This window comes from Hyla sarda, unplaced genomic scaffold (genome assembly GCF_029499605.1).
Source record: "Hyla sarda isolate aHylSar1 unplaced genomic scaffold, aHylSar1.hap1 scaffold_88, whole genome shotgun sequence".
NCBI lineage: Eukaryota > Metazoa > Chordata > Amphibia > Anura > Hylidae > Hyla > Hyla sarda.
The window spans coordinates 13,054-31,909 of NW_026610908.1; the positions used below are offsets into that span (position 1 = coordinate 13,054).

The 18,856-nt window shown below is 46.8% G+C and overlaps 4 protein-coding genes across 4 annotated transcripts; 3 read left to right on the top strand and 1 right to left on the bottom strand.

The window, feature by feature from the left end:
- The first annotated feature begins 1,133 nt into the window (after positions 1-1,133).
- On the top strand, positions 1,134-1,602 carry LOC130348368 (histone H4). The gene has a single exon (XM_056554767.1). It carries the CDS (start codon positions 1,291-1,293, stop codon positions 1,600-1,602), a length of 312 nt encoding a protein of 103 aa, XP_056410742.1. The 5' UTR covers positions 1,134-1,290.
- Positions 1,603-4,563: 2,961 nt separating this feature from the next.
- LOC130348369 (histone H4) lies at positions 4,564-5,032 on the top strand. The gene has a single exon (XM_056554768.1). It carries the CDS (start codon positions 4,721-4,723, stop codon positions 5,030-5,032), a length of 312 nt encoding a protein of 103 aa, XP_056410743.1. The 5' UTR covers positions 4,564-4,720.
- Positions 5,033-6,791: 1,759 nt separating this feature from the next.
- Positions 6,792-7,204, bottom strand: LOC130348317 (histone H2A type 1). The gene has a single exon (XM_056554722.1). The coding sequence runs from the start codon at positions 7,202-7,204 to the stop codon at positions 6,812-6,814; it is 393 nt and encodes a 130-aa protein (XP_056410697.1). The 3' UTR covers positions 6,792-6,811.
- Positions 7,205-7,290: 86 nt separating this feature from the next.
- Positions 7,291-7,911, top strand: LOC130348320 (histone H2B 1.1). Its single transcript, XM_056554725.1, has one exon. The coding sequence runs from the start codon at positions 7,518-7,520 to the stop codon at positions 7,896-7,898; it is 381 nt and encodes a 126-aa protein (XP_056410700.1). The 5' UTR covers positions 7,291-7,517; the 3' UTR covers positions 7,899-7,911.
- The last annotated feature ends 10,945 nt before the right edge of the window (positions 7,912-18,856 follow it).

Genomic DNA, 18,856 nt, shown 5'->3' on the forward strand with positions numbered 1-18,856 from the left:
CCTTAATATGGGTCTGTAGATGAAACATTGACAGAGATATAGATTTTTTTTTTTTTTTGTGAAAAGTTAAAAGAGAAAACAAATATATATAAAAAAATACAACATCATTGAGGGGTTAATGTAAAAAGGAGATTGGAAAAAAAATAGTAACAAAAAATACATATTTCTATTAAACACTATTACAATCAAATTAATTAAGGGCTAAAATTATAGCAGAATGAGAAAAGAAACTTGGCCAAAATTAGTAACTTTATATTGAACTTCGCTGAAATCTGCTCTGCGGCAACTTGATGGCAGAAGACACTGTTCAACACTTTTCCTTTCTCGCCTGAATCCCTAGAAGAGGCTGCACTGTACTTTGTCCCCACCTAGTGGTAAGGCTGAAGAATGTAAAGACTATTCAAAAGTTTTTTTCTTGTACTGTGTTCAGCTACCACAACATGGCAGTAAATAGTTTTCTATGTAACCCAATATATTATACCGTATAGGAGACCGATCGTAGGAACGAGCCCCGGCAGGAGATGACATTTAGGAATGAGAGTGAAAAGACCAATTAATCAAAGTAACATCAATGAACTTAATAGAACTAAATAGGATGATTGACGCTACAAAGAGAACATTTGGATGTAATTAATTAAGAGTTCGTTAGTATCTAATTTCATGGGTAAATATAAGTCAATGACGATGTAGGATGAGAATGAACGGAGACAATATGTGAGAGATCAGAATGGACATAGAATGGTGACTGCAGTGTAATTATATATAATATATACAGTCCCAGCCATTACACACCGCAGTCTCCGTACAGATATAAAACAAGAAACAGAACATGTGGACACTAAAGAGTTAACACTGTACGGAGCTATAGTCCTGATACATAGTATCGATTGGCTGATACCGGAGCTTTGGTGATTTCTCTCCTCTTCCTCTATATAAGAACAGGAGATGTCAGGACGGGCCCTGGTGATTATTCCCGGTCACTGTATACGGAGAGTGCCGGCATCCGCAGCCTGAGAATGAGCCGCCTGAACGTGAGATCACATAACACGGGACAATTGTCTTCTCTCCCAGAGCGGAGAATTACAGGGTGAGCGGGAAATTCAAAATCACCAACGATTCTGTATTCAGCCAATCAAAAGAGAAGGGGAGGGGCCGGTAATGTAAATTCAGTAAAAGGAAACGCCCATGTTGACGTCATCTTGTTAAAGTTCTCCTTCTGGTCCGCACATGTGCTATATAAGCTAGGACTCCGCGCCTCAAACTTTATTCATTCAATTCTCAACCAGCAGGATGTCGGGACGCGGCAAAGGAGGAAAAGGTCTCGGTAAGGGCGGAGCCAAGCGGCACAGGAAGGTGCTCCGTGATAACATCCAGGGCATCACTAAGCCTGCAATCCGCCGTCTAGCTCGCAGGGGAGGTGTGAAGCGTATCTCCGGCCTCATCTATGAAGAGACTCGCGGTGTCCTGAAGGTTTTCCTGGAGAACGTCATCCGTGACGCCGTCACCTACACAGAGCACGCCAAGAGGAAGACCGTCACCGCTATGGACGTCGTGTACGCTCTCAAGCGCCAGGGCCGCACTCTTTACGGCTTCGGAGGTTAATTCTGCTTCTACTCGGCTCCATCTCATCAACCCAAAGGCTCTTCTCAGAGCCGCCCACATGTTCTATAGAAAAGCTACAATTCTGTGTTTACACTGCTTTGTGTTATCGGAAATCTGTCGTAGTGTATTGTCCTTGTCTGTACAATAATCGTGGTTAAGATATAGAAGCTGCATATTGAAGAGGAAACCCGATTTTGGGATTTGCAAGGATCTTATCTCAATGGCCCGAGCTGTGGCTCCGGTATATGGTGCTCAAAGTGTTTAGTTTAGTAGCTCCATAGTTTCCTTTGCTGTAAATATAGATCGGCCGATGTGTTCAGTGATGGGGGAACTAGTAGCAGATCAGGTGGGAGATGTGATTCTATACAGAGCGATGAATATAATAGATGTGGAGACTCCTTCCCCTAAACATGTGGAGGGACCGTAGTATAACATTACATGGCCCAGATTATGATCGCTGCCCGGGAGTTCTGTACTAACACTGTACAATGCGGAGAATACATTACTAGCCGACACCCGCTTCCCTCCTCTTTCTCGCCGGATCATGTTCTATATTGCGGCATCTCTCCTCTCCTGGCGGCCCGAAGACTCCCGAAGCCCGGTCAGAGGTGACAGCTCCTGCCCCGCAGCTCCAACAAAGAGATATAATTCAGGATCCTGGCGATAAATATGTCACTCCTCACCCTAATATACAAACCTTCTACATTACATCACTTTGCCCCCCCATACCCCATCCTCAGTCTCCTCATCACCTCATACACCACCACCCAACCCCCCTGCACCCCATCCTCAGTCTCCTCATGACCTCATACACCGCCACCCAGCCCCCCAGTACCCCATCCTCAGTCTCCTCATCACCTCATACACCAAAACCCAGTCCCCCTGCATCCCATCCTCATTCTCATCATACACCACCTCCAAGCCCCCCCCCCCCCCGTACCCCATTCTCAGTCTCCTCATCACCTCATTTACCACCACCAAGCCCCCCTGTACCCTATCTTTAGTCTTCTCATTACCTCATACACCACCACACAGCCCCCCCAGTACCCCATCCTCAGTCTCCTCATCCCCTCATATACCACCACCCAGCCCCCCATACTGCATTCTCAGTCTCCTCATCACCTCATACACCACAACCCAGCCCCCCTGCACCCCATCCTCATTCTCCTCATACACCACCACCCAGCCCCCCCTGTAACCTATCCTCAGTCTCCTCATCACCTCATACACCACCACCCAGCCCCCCCCCCCGTACCCTATCCTCAGTCTCCTTATCACCTCATACACCGCCACCAAACCCCCCCCCCCCCCCCGTACCCTATCCTTAGTCTTCTCTTCACCTCATACATCACAACCCAGCCAACCCGTACCCTATCCTCAGTCTCCTCATCACCTCACACTGGCGTGACACCAACCTAATGGGGTGACACCAAGATGCTCCGCAGCATCCACCCATGTCATTAAAAGGAGAAGTTGTTAAGTTAGGGACTCACTTGAATCAGGTGACCGTGAAGTGACGAGTTGGCTTGTACAGTTTGAGTGAAATGTATAGTAACACTTGATTGTTCTATTGCTTCTCAGCACAAGTATGAAAATTACAATGTATGACATGTGAATGTGCAGCCATCACTTCCCCTCCCCCTTAAACTTGGACCCCCCCAAAAAAAAAAAAAAATAATAATAATAAATAATCATTTTTAAACTTTTTTTTTTACTTTTTTTTGTTTATTTCACCCTATAATTTTCTCTTTTTTTTGGCTTTGCTGTAGACTTAGTAGTAAAATGAAGGATGCCATTACAAAGTGTAGTTGGTCTCACAAATAACAAGCCTTAATATGGGTCTGTAGATGAAACATTGACAGAGATATAGATTTTTTTTTTTTTTTGTGAAAAGTTAAAAGAGAAAACAAATATATATAAAAAAATACAACATCATTGAGGGGTTAATGTAAAAAGGAGATTGGAAAAAAAATAGTAACAAAAAATACATATTTCTATTAAACACTATTACAATCAAATTAATTAAGGGCTAAAATTATAGCAGAATGAGAAAAGAAACTTGGCCAAAATTAGTAACTTTATATTGAACTTCGCTGAAATCTGCTCTGCGGCAACTTGATGGCAGAAGACACTGTTCAACACTTTTCCTTTCTCGCCTGAATCCCTAGAAGAGGCTGCACTGTACTTTGTCCCCACCTAGTGGTAAGGCTGAAGAATGTAAAGACTATTCAAAAGTTTTTTTCTTGTACTGTGTTCAGCTACCACAACATGGCAGTAAATAGTTTTCTATGTAACCCAATATATTATACCGTATAGGAGACCGATCGTAGGAACGAGCCCCGGCAGGAGATGACATTTAGGAATGAGAGTGAAAAGACCAATTAATCAAAGTAACATCAATGAACTTAATAGAACTAAATAGGATGATTGACGCTACAAAGAGAACATTTGGATGTAATTAATTAAGAGTTCGTTAGTATCTAATTTCATGGGTAAATATAAGTCAATGACGATGTAGGATGAGAATGAACGGAGACAATATGTGAGAGATCAGAATGGACATAGAATGGTGACTGCAGTGTAATTATATATAATATATACAGTCCCAGCCATTACACACCGCAGTCTCCGTACAGATATAAAACAAGAAACAGAACATGTGGACACTAAAGAGTTAACACTGTACGGAGCTATAGTCCTGATACATAGTATCGATTGGCTGATACCGGAGCTTTGGTGATTTCTCTCCTCTTCCTCTATATAAGAACAGGAGATGTCAGGACGGGCCCTGGTGATTATTCCCGGTCACTGTATACGGAGAGTGCCGGCATCCGCAGCCTGAGAATGAGCCGCCTGAACGTGAGATCACATAACACGGGACAATTGTCTTCTCTCCCAGAGCGGAGAATTACAGGGTGAGCGGGAAATTCAAAATCACCAACGATTCTGTATTCAGCCAATCAAAAGAGAAGGGGAGGGGCCGGTAATGTAAATTCAGTAAAAGGAAACGCCCATGTTGACGTCATCTTGTTAAAGTTCTCCTTCTGGTCCGCACATGTGCTATATAAGCTAGGACTCCGCGCCTCAAACTTTATTCATTCAATTCTCAACCAGCAGGATGTCGGGACGCGGCAAAGGAGGAAAAGGTCTCGGTAAGGGCGGAGCCAAGCGGCACAGGAAGGTGCTCCGTGATAACATCCAGGGCATCACTAAGCCTGCAATCCGCCGTCTAGCTCGCAGGGGAGGTGTGAAGCGTATCTCCGGCCTCATCTATGAAGAGACTCGCGGTGTCCTGAAGGTTTTCCTGGAGAACGTCATCCGTGACGCCGTCACCTACACAGAGCACGCCAAGAGGAAGACCGTCACCGCTATGGACGTCGTGTACGCTCTCAAGCGCCAGGGCCGCACTCTTTACGGCTTCGGAGGTTAATTCTGCTTCTACTCGGCTCCATCTCATCAACCCAAAGGCTCTTCTCAGAGCCGCCCACATGTTCTATAGAAAAGCTACAATTCTGTGTTTACACTGCTTTGTGTTATCGGAAATCTGTCGTAGTGTATTGTCCTTGTCTGTACAATAATCGTGGTTAAGATATAGAAGCTGCATATTGAAGAGGAAACCCGATTTTGGGATTTGCAAGGATCTTATCTCAATGGCCCGAGCTGTGGCTCCGGTATATGGTGCTCAAAGTGTTTAGTTTAGTAGCTCCATAGTTTCCTTTGCTGTAAATATAGATCGGCCGATGTGTTCAGTGATGGGGGAACTAGTAGCAGATCAGGTGGGAGATGTGATTCTATACAGAGCGATGAATATAATAGATGTGGAGACTCCTTCCCCTAAACATGTGGAGGGACCGTAGTATAACATTACATGGCCCAGATTATGATCGCTGCCCGGGAGTTCTGTACTAACACTGTACAATGCGGAGAATACATTACTAGCCGACACCCGCTTCCCTCCTCTTTCTCGCCGGATCATGTTCTATATTGCGGCATCTCTCCTCTCCTGGCGGCCCGAAGACTCCCGAAGCCCGGTCAGAGGTGACAGCTCCTGCCCCGCAGCTCCAACAAAGAGATATAATTCAGGATCCTGGCGATAAATATGTCACTCCTCACCCTAATATACAAACCTTCTACATTACATCACTTTGTTATATCGAGGACAATGCAGATGCATTTATTTGTTCTAGATCCCCTTAGGACACTTATCTGGTATAGGATAAGCAGGGTGTATAAGAGCAGCTGAAATTATTGTGCTGTGTTATTATAAGTTTTAGTCACCATCCACAGTTGTATCTATTTGCGCCTCTGTAATTTGTATCAGCACCTGGGAAATACTTGTTACTATTTGGTAACATGTAAAGATTAGAATACAAAGCTCTCACCACCAGGTGTCGCTATTGTAACACAATGTATCTGATCTGTATAAACTAACGATTTATACTGCTGCGATAGACGATCTATGGATAGATATAAGGAAACAATTAATTTACCAGAGATTTGGGGGTTAATGTAACCCTTTAGTTAATAGGTTGTGCACATGGCGTTTTATCCATCTGGAGAATTATTGGGCTTATTTCTTGTAAACGTAATATAAAGCCAATGCAGCCCCGAATGGAGACTAAATATGGGGGCGCTCTACTATAGTGCACCGTGTAAGCGTATATAGGGATTGGGACTAGTGAAGCAGAGAGCGCTCCGGGGACTGAAGGGGAAACAGAGCATAAATAACGAGGGACAATGAAGGGTTAACTTTGTAGGTGGAGCAATAACCCCGATAGTTTACGCTCATTGGAGATTGACTTTCTCGCTTTGTCTCGTCCCTGTACACGTGATTACATTACTGTCTTTGTCGCGGGGAAAGGCTGGCTGCACCTCAAAATCCATATGTAGAAACTGTACCCGTCCCCCTTAGTGAGGGTAGCGGGGATGGAGTGAGGAGGAAACTGTCCTTGTGCTGAGGGTCACATTCTGCTATAGGAAGTTTTCTGGTAGTTATTTTATTTTTTTTATATAAAAGTGAAGGTGTCCAATCCCTCTCATACTGTTAATGAAAGAAACTCATCAGTTCTACTATAACCCCGTATAAAGAACATGTCATAAGAAATCTAATCCTTATCAGACAAGATCAGCGGTGCCAGCTCTGTAGGAGACAATGTGGTGGCTCTTAGAAGAGCCTTTGGTGTTCGGGATGGTCTGGGATAAGCGGTGATCACTTGCTCTTGGCCGCTTTGCTGCTCTCGGTCTTCTTGGGCAGCAGCACGGCCTGGATGTTGGGCAGGACGCCTCCCTGGGCGATGGTCACCCCACCCAGCAGCTTGTTCAGCTCCTCGTCATTGCGCACGGCCAGCTGCAGGTGACGGGGGATGATGCGGGTCTTCTTGTTGTCCCGGGCGGCATTACCGGCCAATTCCAGGATCTCAGCGGTTAAATACTCCAGCACAGCGGCCAGGTAGACCGGAGCACCGGCGCCCACCCTCTCGGCGTAGTTCCCTTTGCGAAGAAGCCTGTGCACACGACCGACGGGGAACTGGAGTCCTGCCCGGGATGAGCGGGTCTTGGCCTTAGCCCGAACCTTCCCTCCTTGTTTGCCGCGTCCAGACATGACAACTTATTTCAGAATAATGTGATCATTCCCACACGTTCTGCTGGCTTTATAGTTCTCAGCTCCGCCCTCCGGCTCCTGTGATTGGGTAGATTTGAATCCGGCTAATGAAACTGGAATTGAAGACTCTCCAATAGGCGGCACTGGGCGGGGCGTATGACAGCACTGAGGTCACATGATTTGCTCTTCCAGTAGAGCAAGAGGCTGACGGCATTGCTCTTTTGCATGGGCTGCCTATAAATACGGCTGCAGAGGGAGTAAGCGACATCATTATCCTCTTTGTTTAAGTTAGGAATTCTTGAGATTGATAATCATGCCTGATCCCGCCAAGTCTGCACCAGCGCCCAAGAAAGGCTCCAAGAAAGCCGTGACCAAGACTCAGAAAAAGGACGGCAAGAAGCGGAGGAAGACCAGGAAGGAAAGCTATGCCATCTACGTGTACAAGGTGCTCAAGCAGGTCCACCCTGACACCGGCATCTCCTCCAAGGCCATGGGCATCATGAACTCCTTTGTCAACGATATCTTCGAGCGCATCGCAGGGGAAGCCTCCCGTCTGGCTCACTACAACAAGCGCTCCACCATCACCTCCCGGGAGATCCAGACCGCCGTGCGCCTGCTGCTGCCTGGAGAGCTGGCCAAGCACGCCGTGTCCGAGGGCACCAAGGCCGTCACCAAGTACACCAGCGCCAAGTAACCTGTTCCGCCTCCTGCTGTCACCCCAAAGGCTCTTCTAAGAGCCACCCACATTGTCTATAATAGAGCTGGGGCTTCTCCTGTCTGTATTCCCCGTATTCTCTTCTGTATATGTGGCCGCTATTCTGTCAGTACAGTCTATTGAGACTATATATATTCTGCTCCGGGATCGGGTGAGATCAGAGCGGCGGCTGCGGTTCTCACTGACTGCAGGATGTATATTCTCCTGTGGTGGAGCGGGGGGCGCTGTAGATCAGTTCTCCGTAGTTAACCCATTGCCCGATCTGTCTTGTGATCAGTATCTCCTCCACCAGATTCCCCGATTATTTCTTCTATAATCTCCGCGGTCCTGATCGATCACACAGCCTTACTGGAGTGGATTGTTGCGGCAACGCTATAAATCCTAATTTACTGACCGGGGAATCTATTGATCGGAATCGCCGGGGTTTATAATGAGACGCGCATCCTGCTGCCATAATCTTTGTGCACTGACTAGGGGGTACAATAGAGAAACAAGGATGATGAGGGTAGTAGTCAGACACTGAATCAGGCTCTACATCTCGGGGAGATCTCTCCATTGTTATCGGGTCTGGGGGAAGCGGAAATTCAAATCCTGAACATCCTGTGATCAGCCAATGAGCATTAGGCATCGGACGGGACCGCGCGCACGGCTCATTGTTAACCCTTTAGCGGCATGTGCACTACAATAATGAGACAATTACAACGCTCAGGGCTATAGCTCCCCAAATGTCACCGACTGATGGAGATATAACAATGTATCCGGGCGCAGGGATAAAGATCCATAATAGACGATACCATCAGCTCCAAATCTGCCCCTATTAGTCTGTGTAAACCAGATTAACATGCACCTGCCAGGGGTGAGTGGCGGGGACCGGTACCTCTCCCCGCTCATGATGCTGGATGATATGTATAGTTATTAAGCTGAGGAATAATTGGCGGACATGTAGTGTTATACATATTGGGAGTTTCCCGCTCATTTCTACAATTATTTCTCCGGAATCATTGCCAAAACTTTATACAGGAATTGTTAGAGGAACAGTCAGTGATCACCGGGACTCCGATTCTCGCTGTTCCCGCTGGGTAGTAGAACATAGCGCTATCATAGTCCGGTGTATGGGGGTTTGTGCCGCTATCACAGTCCGGGACATCAGTGAGGATCGGTATCACAGGGAGAAGCGCACACTGCGCCAGCCTGCAACGTGCTGAGGAGTGATATAGAGGAACCTGCATCTACACTAGAATAAAGCCGCAGCAATTTAGTTCGGTGTGAACTGCTCCATTAATTAACTTACAGGTGCTATAGAGCGAAGACTCGTCTATCCAGTGGTATCCGGATAAGACGCATTTATATCCCGTTATCAGGAGATCTGCATCCTCTATAACACGGACTCTTTAGGGAGATAGTGATTTGGTGGGGGAGGGAAGTAATGAAATCTGGAGGAGGGGAAGAATGATGTAGATGGTGAGGGCAGTAGTCAGAACATTTAGTGGAAATCTCCCGGGGCAGATAATCAGAGAAGGAGCGGGAAATACCGGCAGACTAAGTTAGAATTGAGGGAAAAAAAACACCGCAACCACCAAAGCACAACACCGACCACACAACCACTCAGTAGGGAAGACACAAGGAATTGTAGCCTTTCTATAGAACATGTGGGCGGCTCTGAGAAGAGCCTTTGGGGGGAGGAGATGATTTCAGGATTAGAATTAACCTCCAAAGCCGTAGAGAGTGCGGCCCTGGCGCTTGAGGGCGTACACCACGTCCATAGCGGTGACGGTCTTCCTCTTGGCGTGCTCGGTGTAGGTGACGGCGTCACGGATGACGTTCTCCAGGAAGACTTTCAGGACACCGCGAGTCTCTTCATAGATGAGGCCGGAGATGCGCTTCACACCTCCCCTGCGAGCTAGACGGCGGATGGCAGGCTTGGTGATGCCCTGGATGTTATCCCGGAGCACCTTCCTGTGCCGCTTGGCTCCGCCCTTACCGAGACCTTTCCCTCCTTTACCGCGTCCCGACATCCTGCTGATTGAGAATAGAATGAATTATGTCTGAGGAGCGGAGTCCTGGTTTATATAGCACATGGCGGACCAGACGGAGAACTCAAACAAGATGACGTCATCATGGGCGTTTCCTTTAATAATTTACATTCCAGGCCCCTCCCCTTCTCTTTTGATTGGCTGAACACAAAAGCTTAGTTGATTTTGAATTTCCCGCTCACCCTGTAATTCTCCGCTCTGGGAGAGAAGACAATTGTCCCGTGTTATGTGATCTCATATACAGGCGGCTCCTTCTCAGGCTGCGGATGCCGGCACTCTCCGTATACAGTCACCGGGAATAAGCACCAATGAGGGGGCTCCTGTTATTACATGGATGAGGAGGAGAAAAGAAAAAATCCCCAAAGCTCCGTTATCATCCGATCGGTACTAAGTATCAGAGCTATAGATCCGTACATTAACTCTTTAGTGTCCACATTTTCTGTTCCTTGTTTTATTTTCATTATATCAGTCAAAGACATTAATTCACAGCTGTAAGGAGACTGCGGTGTCCAATGGCTGGGACCACTGACGGGGACATCACTGACAGGGACATCTGTGTATCTCAGTGATTATCGGGGCCGCCAAGATTCTACAAGGAAACGAGTCCTATAGGGATGGACGGGACCTAATAATCTGTGCTCGGGGCACAGCAGGTACCGCAAGTCTCTAAAATGTAACGAAACCGCAGTCATCTCTGTGGAAGAAAAAGCCGCTCATCACATCAGCTCTATGTCTGAAGCTTCATCCCCCATAGACCCCTGGTCACACCCAGCAGATTATTACAACAATCCAGCTCTGCACCGTAATAGCAAAGTCAGGGACCGGACTATTACTGAGCTACTCTGTTATTAGCGATATATTCACACGATCAAGCGTTAATTCCAAATCTAGATGGATAAGATTACATTCCAGAAGTTCTCCGGCCGAAGTCTTCATGAAGGACGGACACTGGGATCTCTCCACACTGGTATAGAAGATCAGATATCCCAATGTATAACGCAGAATAAGAACCGCTTTATTCTAGAAAAAACAACTAATAGAGGAGACGTTTGCTGTTCACACTAAGCGCTTTATTAGGTCTAAACATCCCTTGAATGCTGAGGGGTTAAATTGTTTATAAAACAATCGCTAAGACTCCGGTCAGAGTTCTCATTGGACGATATTTTACAGCAGAGTAAGATCATATACAATAACTATTTACATAAAATAACGATAAAAGGAAAAATGTAATAAAAAGTCTGATTCAATGTGGAAAAGATCAATAGAAATCCAGGCCGAACGGGAAGCGAAGCGGGACTGAGTTATGAGACCAGCAGTGAGATCAGATCTCATGTATCTCTCGTGGTTAAAGGGTTAACGTTGTGATTGTTGATCAGTAGATGTTATTAGAATGTAATCATTTATAGAATAATGAGGTGACCGCAAAAGAAACAGAATTAGCGGGAACCTGATATCTAGTAATGTGATTGCAGTAAACTGACAGTAGATGTCGCTGTTGCACAATGAACAGAAAACAGGACTGAACACTCCCTTAGCCTAGATTCTATATATTGATGACTAGTGTTGCTCGCGAATATTCGCAATTCGAATATTTTTCGCGAATATCGCATATTCGCGAATATAGCGCTATATATTCGTAATTACGAATATTCTTTTTTTTTTTTTTATTATTATTTTATTTTATTTTTTTTTTTGTCTTCACAGTACACATCACAGTGATCACCCCTCTCTGCTTCCAGCTTGTGTGGTGTAAAGAAGGCTGAATATGCGAAAAGTAGCATATGCCAATTTTCGCATGTGCGAATTTTCTTGTGTGCTAACTTTGTATTTGCGAATATTCACATATGCTAATTTTCGCTTACGTGTATATTCGCATATGCGAAAATAAACCGAGAATATAACGAATATTCGAATATTCAAAAAGATATGTGACAAATATTCGTCCATATATTCGCGAATATTAGCGAATTCGAATATGGCCTATGCCGCTCAACACTATTGATGACTTTATCTACCTATCTATATATGCAGTGACCCCCCGACCTACTATGGCCCGACATATGATCAAATTGACATATGATGCTTTTTTTATGTCGGGGCCATCGCATTAAGTGCTCTCCGGCAGCGCAAAATGCTTAAGCTGCTGCCGGATTGCAGCTTAATGTTCCTCGTGTGGTGCGGTAAGTATTACTTACCCCTCCACGATGCTCCAGGGCGCCCTCTGGGTCCAGCGCTGGTCTTCCGGTGTCTTCTCGGCCCTCTCCAATGACGTCAATACGCTGCTGCGCACGCCATCCAATAGGAATGGCGTACTCAGCGGCGTAATGAAATCGCTACGCAGGCCTAGTAAGGGCTTGCGGAAGACAGCAGAGGACCGGAGAAGACTGCGGAGAAGACCAGGAGAGGACTGGAGAAGACAGCGGAGAGCACCAGGAGAGGACCGGAGAAGACCAGGAGAGGACTGGAGAAGACAGCGGAGAAGACCAGGAGAGGACCGGAGAAGACAGCGGAGAAGACCAGGAGAGGACCGGAGAAGACAGCAGAGGACCGGAAAAGACCAGGAGAAGACAGCGGAGGCCCGGGGTCACCATCGCGAGCAGCGGGGACAGGTGACACAGCTTCCTATACTTTACATTATATGAATCCCTCAACACACCATGGATTCGACAAACGATGGCTCGTTTGGAACGAATTACCATTGTATGTTGAGGGACCACTGTATATATATATATATATATATATATATATATATATATATATATATATATATATATAAACAAAGACGAGGTCCGGCACCAGGATTGTTGCAGATAAAAGCTTGCGTTATTTTATTGAAGATATTGCAATACAAGGCAGAACGTCTGGCGCGTTTCGCACGTGACCGTGCTTAATCGTAGACATACGATTAAGCATGGTCATGTGCGAAACGTGTCAGACGTTTTGCCTTGTACTGCGATATCTTCAATAAAATAATGCAAGCTTTTATCTGCAACCATCCAGGTGCCGGACCTCGCCTTTGTTCTTGTCTAATAATAGGCTGGAGGCGGTACCAGCCGGTCCACGGCACAGGTGGTGAGGAGGGCATGTATGTGGTGAGCGGCTCATACCTTGATACAGAACTCATTATAGTCCTAAAGACATAGATCCAGGTAACGTGCAAGATTACTGGTTGCAGAGTTTGTACATGAAATAATAGGACATCCAGGAGGTTTGGTAAGTGATTTGTGAATATTTGGTAAAAAAATAAATAAATAGAAGTTTGGTTTGTGTGAATGAGATGGTGATACTTACAGTACTTATAAGCTGGTGTATGCTCCACAGGAAGTTGTGTAGTTCTTTCCAGTCTGACCACAGTGCTATTTGCTGACACCTCTGTCCATGTCAGGAACTGTCCAGAGCAGGATAGGTTTGCTATGGGGATTTGCTCCTACTATGGTTAGTTCTTGACATGGACAGATGTGTCAGCACAGAGCACTGTGGTCAGACAGAAAATAAATTAAAAAAGAAAATAACTTCCTGTGAATCGCTTATACAGCAGCTAATAAGTACTGGAAGGATTATGTTTAAATAGAAGTAATTTACAAATCTGTTTAACTTTGTAGCACCAGTTGATTAAAAAAAAATATTTTCCAGTAGAGTACCCCTTTGAGCAGTAGTGAGGTTATGCTGGGAGTTGTAGTTTCACTCACCATAACTGTAGAACTGACAAGCGACTACAGCTCTGATAGGACATAGAGAGCAGAATGTACAATGATATCAGTGACTATAGGTGACGTCTTCTCTATAGTCTTCCCTTATCTAATTCGGATGGTACATACCGCCAAGACTTGTTCCAGCTAAAACTTCTCTCTGCAGAATGTGACGCCCAGACGTCTCCTCACTATGTCAGCGCATTCTCATCCTCTATATGAAAACAAGTATTATTATAAACCTGCCAGACACTGTATCCTCTAAATATAATACTACTATACACTATACTCTTTGATTATAAACCTTCCATACACCGTACCCACTGAATATAATACTACCACACAATGTACATTCTGAATATAATACCAACACATACTGTACACTCTGAATATAAATCTGCCACATACTGTACCCCTGAATATAATACCGCCACACACTGTACCCTCTGAATATATTAATACCACATACTGTACCCTCTGAATATAATACTATCACACACTGTGTCCTCTGAACATAAATCTGCCACACATTGTACCCTCTGAATATAAATCTGCCACATACTGTACCCCTGAATATAAATCTGAAACATACTATACCCCTGAATATAATACCGCAACACACTGTACCCACTGAATATAATACTACCACATACTGTACCCTCTGAATATAATACTACCACCCACAGCGCCCTCTGAATATAATACTACCACAAACTGTGCCCTCTGAATATAAATCTGCCACATACTGTACCCTCTGAATATAAATTGGCCACATACTGTACCCCTGAATATAAATCTGCCACATACTGTACCCCTAAATATAAATCTGCACATACTGTACCCCTGAATATAATACCGCCACATACGGTACCCTCTGAATATAATACTACCACCCACTGCGCCCTCTGAATATAACACTTAGAGATGAGCGAACTACAGTAAATTCAACTCATCACAAACTTCTCGGCTCGGCAGTTGATGATTTTTCCTGCATAAATTAGTTCAGCTTTCAGGGGCTCCCGTGGGCTGAAAAAGGTGGATACAGTCCTAGGAGACTCTTTTCTAGGAATGCATGCACCTTTTCCAGCCCACCGGAGCACCGGAAAGCTGAACTAATTTACGCAGGATAAGTTATCAACTGCCGAGCCGAGAAGATCGTGACGAATCAAATTTACTGTAAGTTCGCTCATCTCTAATAATACTACCACAAACTGCGCCCTCTGAATATAATACTACCACCCACTGCACCCTCTGAATATAATACTACCACAAACTGCGCCCTCTGAATATAACGTTGCCATACAGTGCACCCTCTGAATATAATACCACAACCGCAGTAACACCCCTCAACATCCGTTAGCTGATGCTATTACCACGGGAGGGGGGTATTGGTGGTGTTGCTAATGGATGATGGGGGTGCTACTACTGGGGGGGTGTTGCTGGAGGATGATGAGGGTGCTACTGGCCAGCAGTTCCCCCACATTAGGTAGGTAGCAGTTTCCCCACATTAGGTAGCATCTTTTCCCCACATTAGGCAGCATAGATTCCCCACATTTGGTACCAGTTCCCCCACATTAGGTAGCACAGATTCCCCACATTAGGTAGAAATTTCCCCACATTAGGTAGCACAGATTCCCCACATTAGGTAGCACAGATTCCCCACATAAGGTAGCATAGACTCCCCACATTTGGTAGCATAGACTTCACACATTTGGTAGTAGTTTCCCCACATTAGGCCGCAGGATCCCTTGCAGGTTCCCCACAATGGGTCAAAGTCTCCCCACATTAGATCGCTGGTACAACCCCCCCCCCCCCCACACACACACACACACACACACACACACAATAAAAAAAAAACATACAACACAGAGAGACACACACACAAACTCACACACAGTCAGAGAGACACACACTCACACACAGTCAGAGAGACACACACTCACACAGACACACACACAGAGTCACACAGTCACACACACACAGTCACACAAACACAGAGTCGCACAAACACACACAGAGTCACACAGTCACACACACTCAGAGAGTCACACATACACAGAGTCACACAGTCACATACACACGGTCTCACACACACAAACATAGATAGAGACAGACAGAGAGTCAGACACACACACACTCACCCATCCAGCGCAGCGTTCCTTCTCACCGGGCGCCCTGCGAGTGACGTAACTGACGTCCTCCTATGCGGCCATGCGGTGTGACGTAAGGCCGGCGCAGACGTGGGAGCGGAGGCCGGGCACAGTGCTGGTGAAGGTGAGGGGGGGGTGTGATGACGGACGGGCGCACAGTGCAGGTGAAAGGGGGGGTTGCTGACGGACGGGCGCACCGCACACACAGCGCAGGTGAAGGCGGGGGGGGGGGGGTGCTGACGGACGGGAGGCTGGTTGGGCAAAGATGGGGGGTGTCGGTGTAGCTGAGGAGGGGGGGCTGGGTGCTGCGGAGGGTCTTGGTGTCACCCCCTTAGGTTGGTGTCACCCGGTACGGGCCACACCCCCTGCACCCGGGTCGCAACGCCACTGTTGCCAGGCAGAAAGTGCCCTAAAACATTGCAGCTTGAACCCTAGTTGGTGGCGGATAAGTCACGCAAGTTATCCAGCATTCAGAGTTCAAATACAGCAGCGTGTGGACCATTTTTAGGCCAAGGCAGGTCATCTGATCAGGCCTTGTTCAGTCAAATGTATCACCTAGTGTCAGTCCCTTCGGGATCCATCCCTCATTCATCTTAAGAAAGGTGAGGTAATCCAGACTTTTTTGACCAAGGTGACAATACCTCCTGCTGCACTGAAGGTCCTTTCTGACAGGACACTTGAAGCGGGACAGGCCAGAAGTTTGAGCGCAAATTGGGATAGCTCAGGCCGCAGGTCAAGCCAGCAAAACCAGTAGTCAAGGGGTTCATCACTCCTCAGAGTGTCGATATCTGCGGTTAAGGCCAGGTAGTCTGCTACCTGTCGGTCAAGTCGTTCTCTGATGGTGGACCCCGAAGGGCTTTGGCAATGTGTAGGACTTAAAAAGCTCTGCATGTCCTCCATCAACAGCATGTCTGTACAGCCGGCGTGTTCGTGGGAGGAGGATTACTTTCACCTCTTCCCCTGTTAGATGCCTGTTGTGCTGTGACATGACCCTTATATGCTGTGAACAGCATACTTCTTAATTTATTTTGGACCTGCTGAATCCTTTCCGCCTTGCTGTAATCCGGTAACATGTCAGGCACTTTATGTTTATACCGGGGGACTAGTAGCGTGGACACCCAGTACAGGTCGTTCTCCTTCATACTTTTTATACAAGGGTCCTTCAACAGGCACGACAGCATGAAAGACCCCATATGCACAAGGACGGATGCCGAGCTACTCATGTCCCGTTCCTTCGTCCTCAGAGATGTCAGGGAAGGTATAATCTTCTTCCCCCCAGCCACGTACAACACCACAGTAACCAGATAGGTGACAAGGAACACCCTGGGATGCCTGCTGTGGTTGGTCTTCCTCCTCCTCTTCAAAGCCACATTCCTCCTCTGACTCCTCTTCCTCACAATCCTCTTCCAGCGTTGCCGCAGGTCCAGCAAGCGATGCTGATAAGTCTGTTTCTGGTGGTGATGGTGTCCACAACTCTTTCTCTTCATGTGCATCTACTGCCTGATACAGCACTCTTTGCAGGGCACGCTCCAGGAAGAAAACAAATGGTATGATGTCGCTGATGGTGCCTTCGGTGCAACTGACCAGGTTTGTCACCTCCTCAAAAGGACGCATGAGCCTACAGGCATTGCGCATGAGCCTCCAGTAACGTGGCAAAACAATTCCCAGATGTCCTAGCACCCCGGTCATAAAAATATTTGTTGATGGCTTTTTCTTGTTGGAGCAGGCGGTCGAACATTAGGAGTGTTGAATTCCAATGTGTCGGGCTGTCGCAAATCAAGCACCTCACTGGCATGTTGTTTTGCCGCTGGATACCTAACAAGTGCACCATGGCCGTGTAGGAACGCCTGAAATGGCCACACATCTTCCTGGACTGCTTCAGGGCATCCTGTAAGACTAGGTACTTGAGCACAAAGCGTTGTACAATCAGATTACACACATGTGCCATGCACGGCACATGTGTCAACTTGCCCAACCTCAATGCCGCCAACAAATTTGTTCCATTGTCACAAACCACCTTGCCGATCTCCAGTTGGTGCGGAGTCAGCCACTGGTCCACCCGTGCTCTGGGTTTACAGGAGCGCTGGTGCGGTGTGACTCTCTGCTTTGAGGCAAGTCAATCCCAAAATGGCGTGACACTGCCGTATCCGGGATGTGGAATAGCACCTGGGGAGCTGGGGGGTTGCCGGTGATGTGGAGCAAGATGCAGCAGTGGAAGAGGACTCGGACGAGGATGTTATGGAAGAGGATGGAGTAGGAGGAGTAGAGGAGGTGGCAGCAGGCCTGCCTGCAAGTCGTGGCGGTGTCACCAACTCCTCTGCAGAGCCATGCATCCCATGCTTGGCAGCTGTCACCAGGTTTACCCAATGAGCAGTGTAGGTGATATACCTGCCCTGACCATGCTTTGCAGACCAGGTATCAATGGTCAGATGGACCCTTACCCCTACACTGTGTGCCAGACATGCCATAATTTCCTTTTGCACAATGGAGTAAAGGTTGGGGATTGCCTTTTGTGCAAAAAAAATTTGTCCGGGTACCTTCCACTGCAGTGTCCCAATGGCTACAAATTTTTTAAAGGCCTCAGACTCCACCAGCTTGTATGGTAAAAGCTGGCGGGCTAGCAGTTCCGATAAGCCAGCTGTCAGATGCCGGGCTAGAGAGTGACTTTGAGACATTGTCTTCTTGCGCTCAAACATCTCCTGTGGGCAGATGAGCAGGAACTGCTCAAGGCGAGAGAAGGAGAGGCGGATGGTTGAGAGGGGGCAAGGAGGGCAGCAGTGGTTGACCTGGCTGAAGATGCTGGACCAGGAGGAGGATGGCGGCTTTGACTTTGTGTGCTGCTTGTACTGACGTGTTGATCCCATAGGCGTTTGTGATGTGACATCATGTGCCTTTGCAAAACAGTTGTGCCTAGGTGGGTGTTGGACTTCCCACGACTCAGTTACTTCTGGCACAGGTTGCAAATGGCCTCGTTGTTGTGAGAGGCAGACACACGCAAAAAATGCCACACTGCTAAGCTCTGCGATGACGGCATTCTGGTGGTGGCAACAGCATGCGTTGATTGG

Excerpts from the sequence above, each read along its gene's own strand:
- LOC130348368 (XM_056554767.1), top strand. The coding sequence starts at position 1,291 with ATGTCGGGACGCGGCAAAGGAGGAAAAGGTCTCGGTAAGGGCGGAGCC.
- LOC130348369 (XM_056554768.1), top strand. The coding sequence starts at position 4,721 with ATGTCGGGACGCGGCAAAGGAGGAAAAGGTCTCGGTAAGGGCGGAGCC.
- LOC130348317 (XM_056554722.1), bottom strand. The coding sequence starts at position 7,204 with ATGTCTGGACGCGGCAAACAAGGAGGGAAGGTTCGGGCTAAGGCCAAG.
- LOC130348320 (XM_056554725.1), top strand. The coding sequence starts at position 7,518 with ATGCCTGATCCCGCCAAGTCTGCACCAGCGCCCAAGAAAGGCTCCAAG.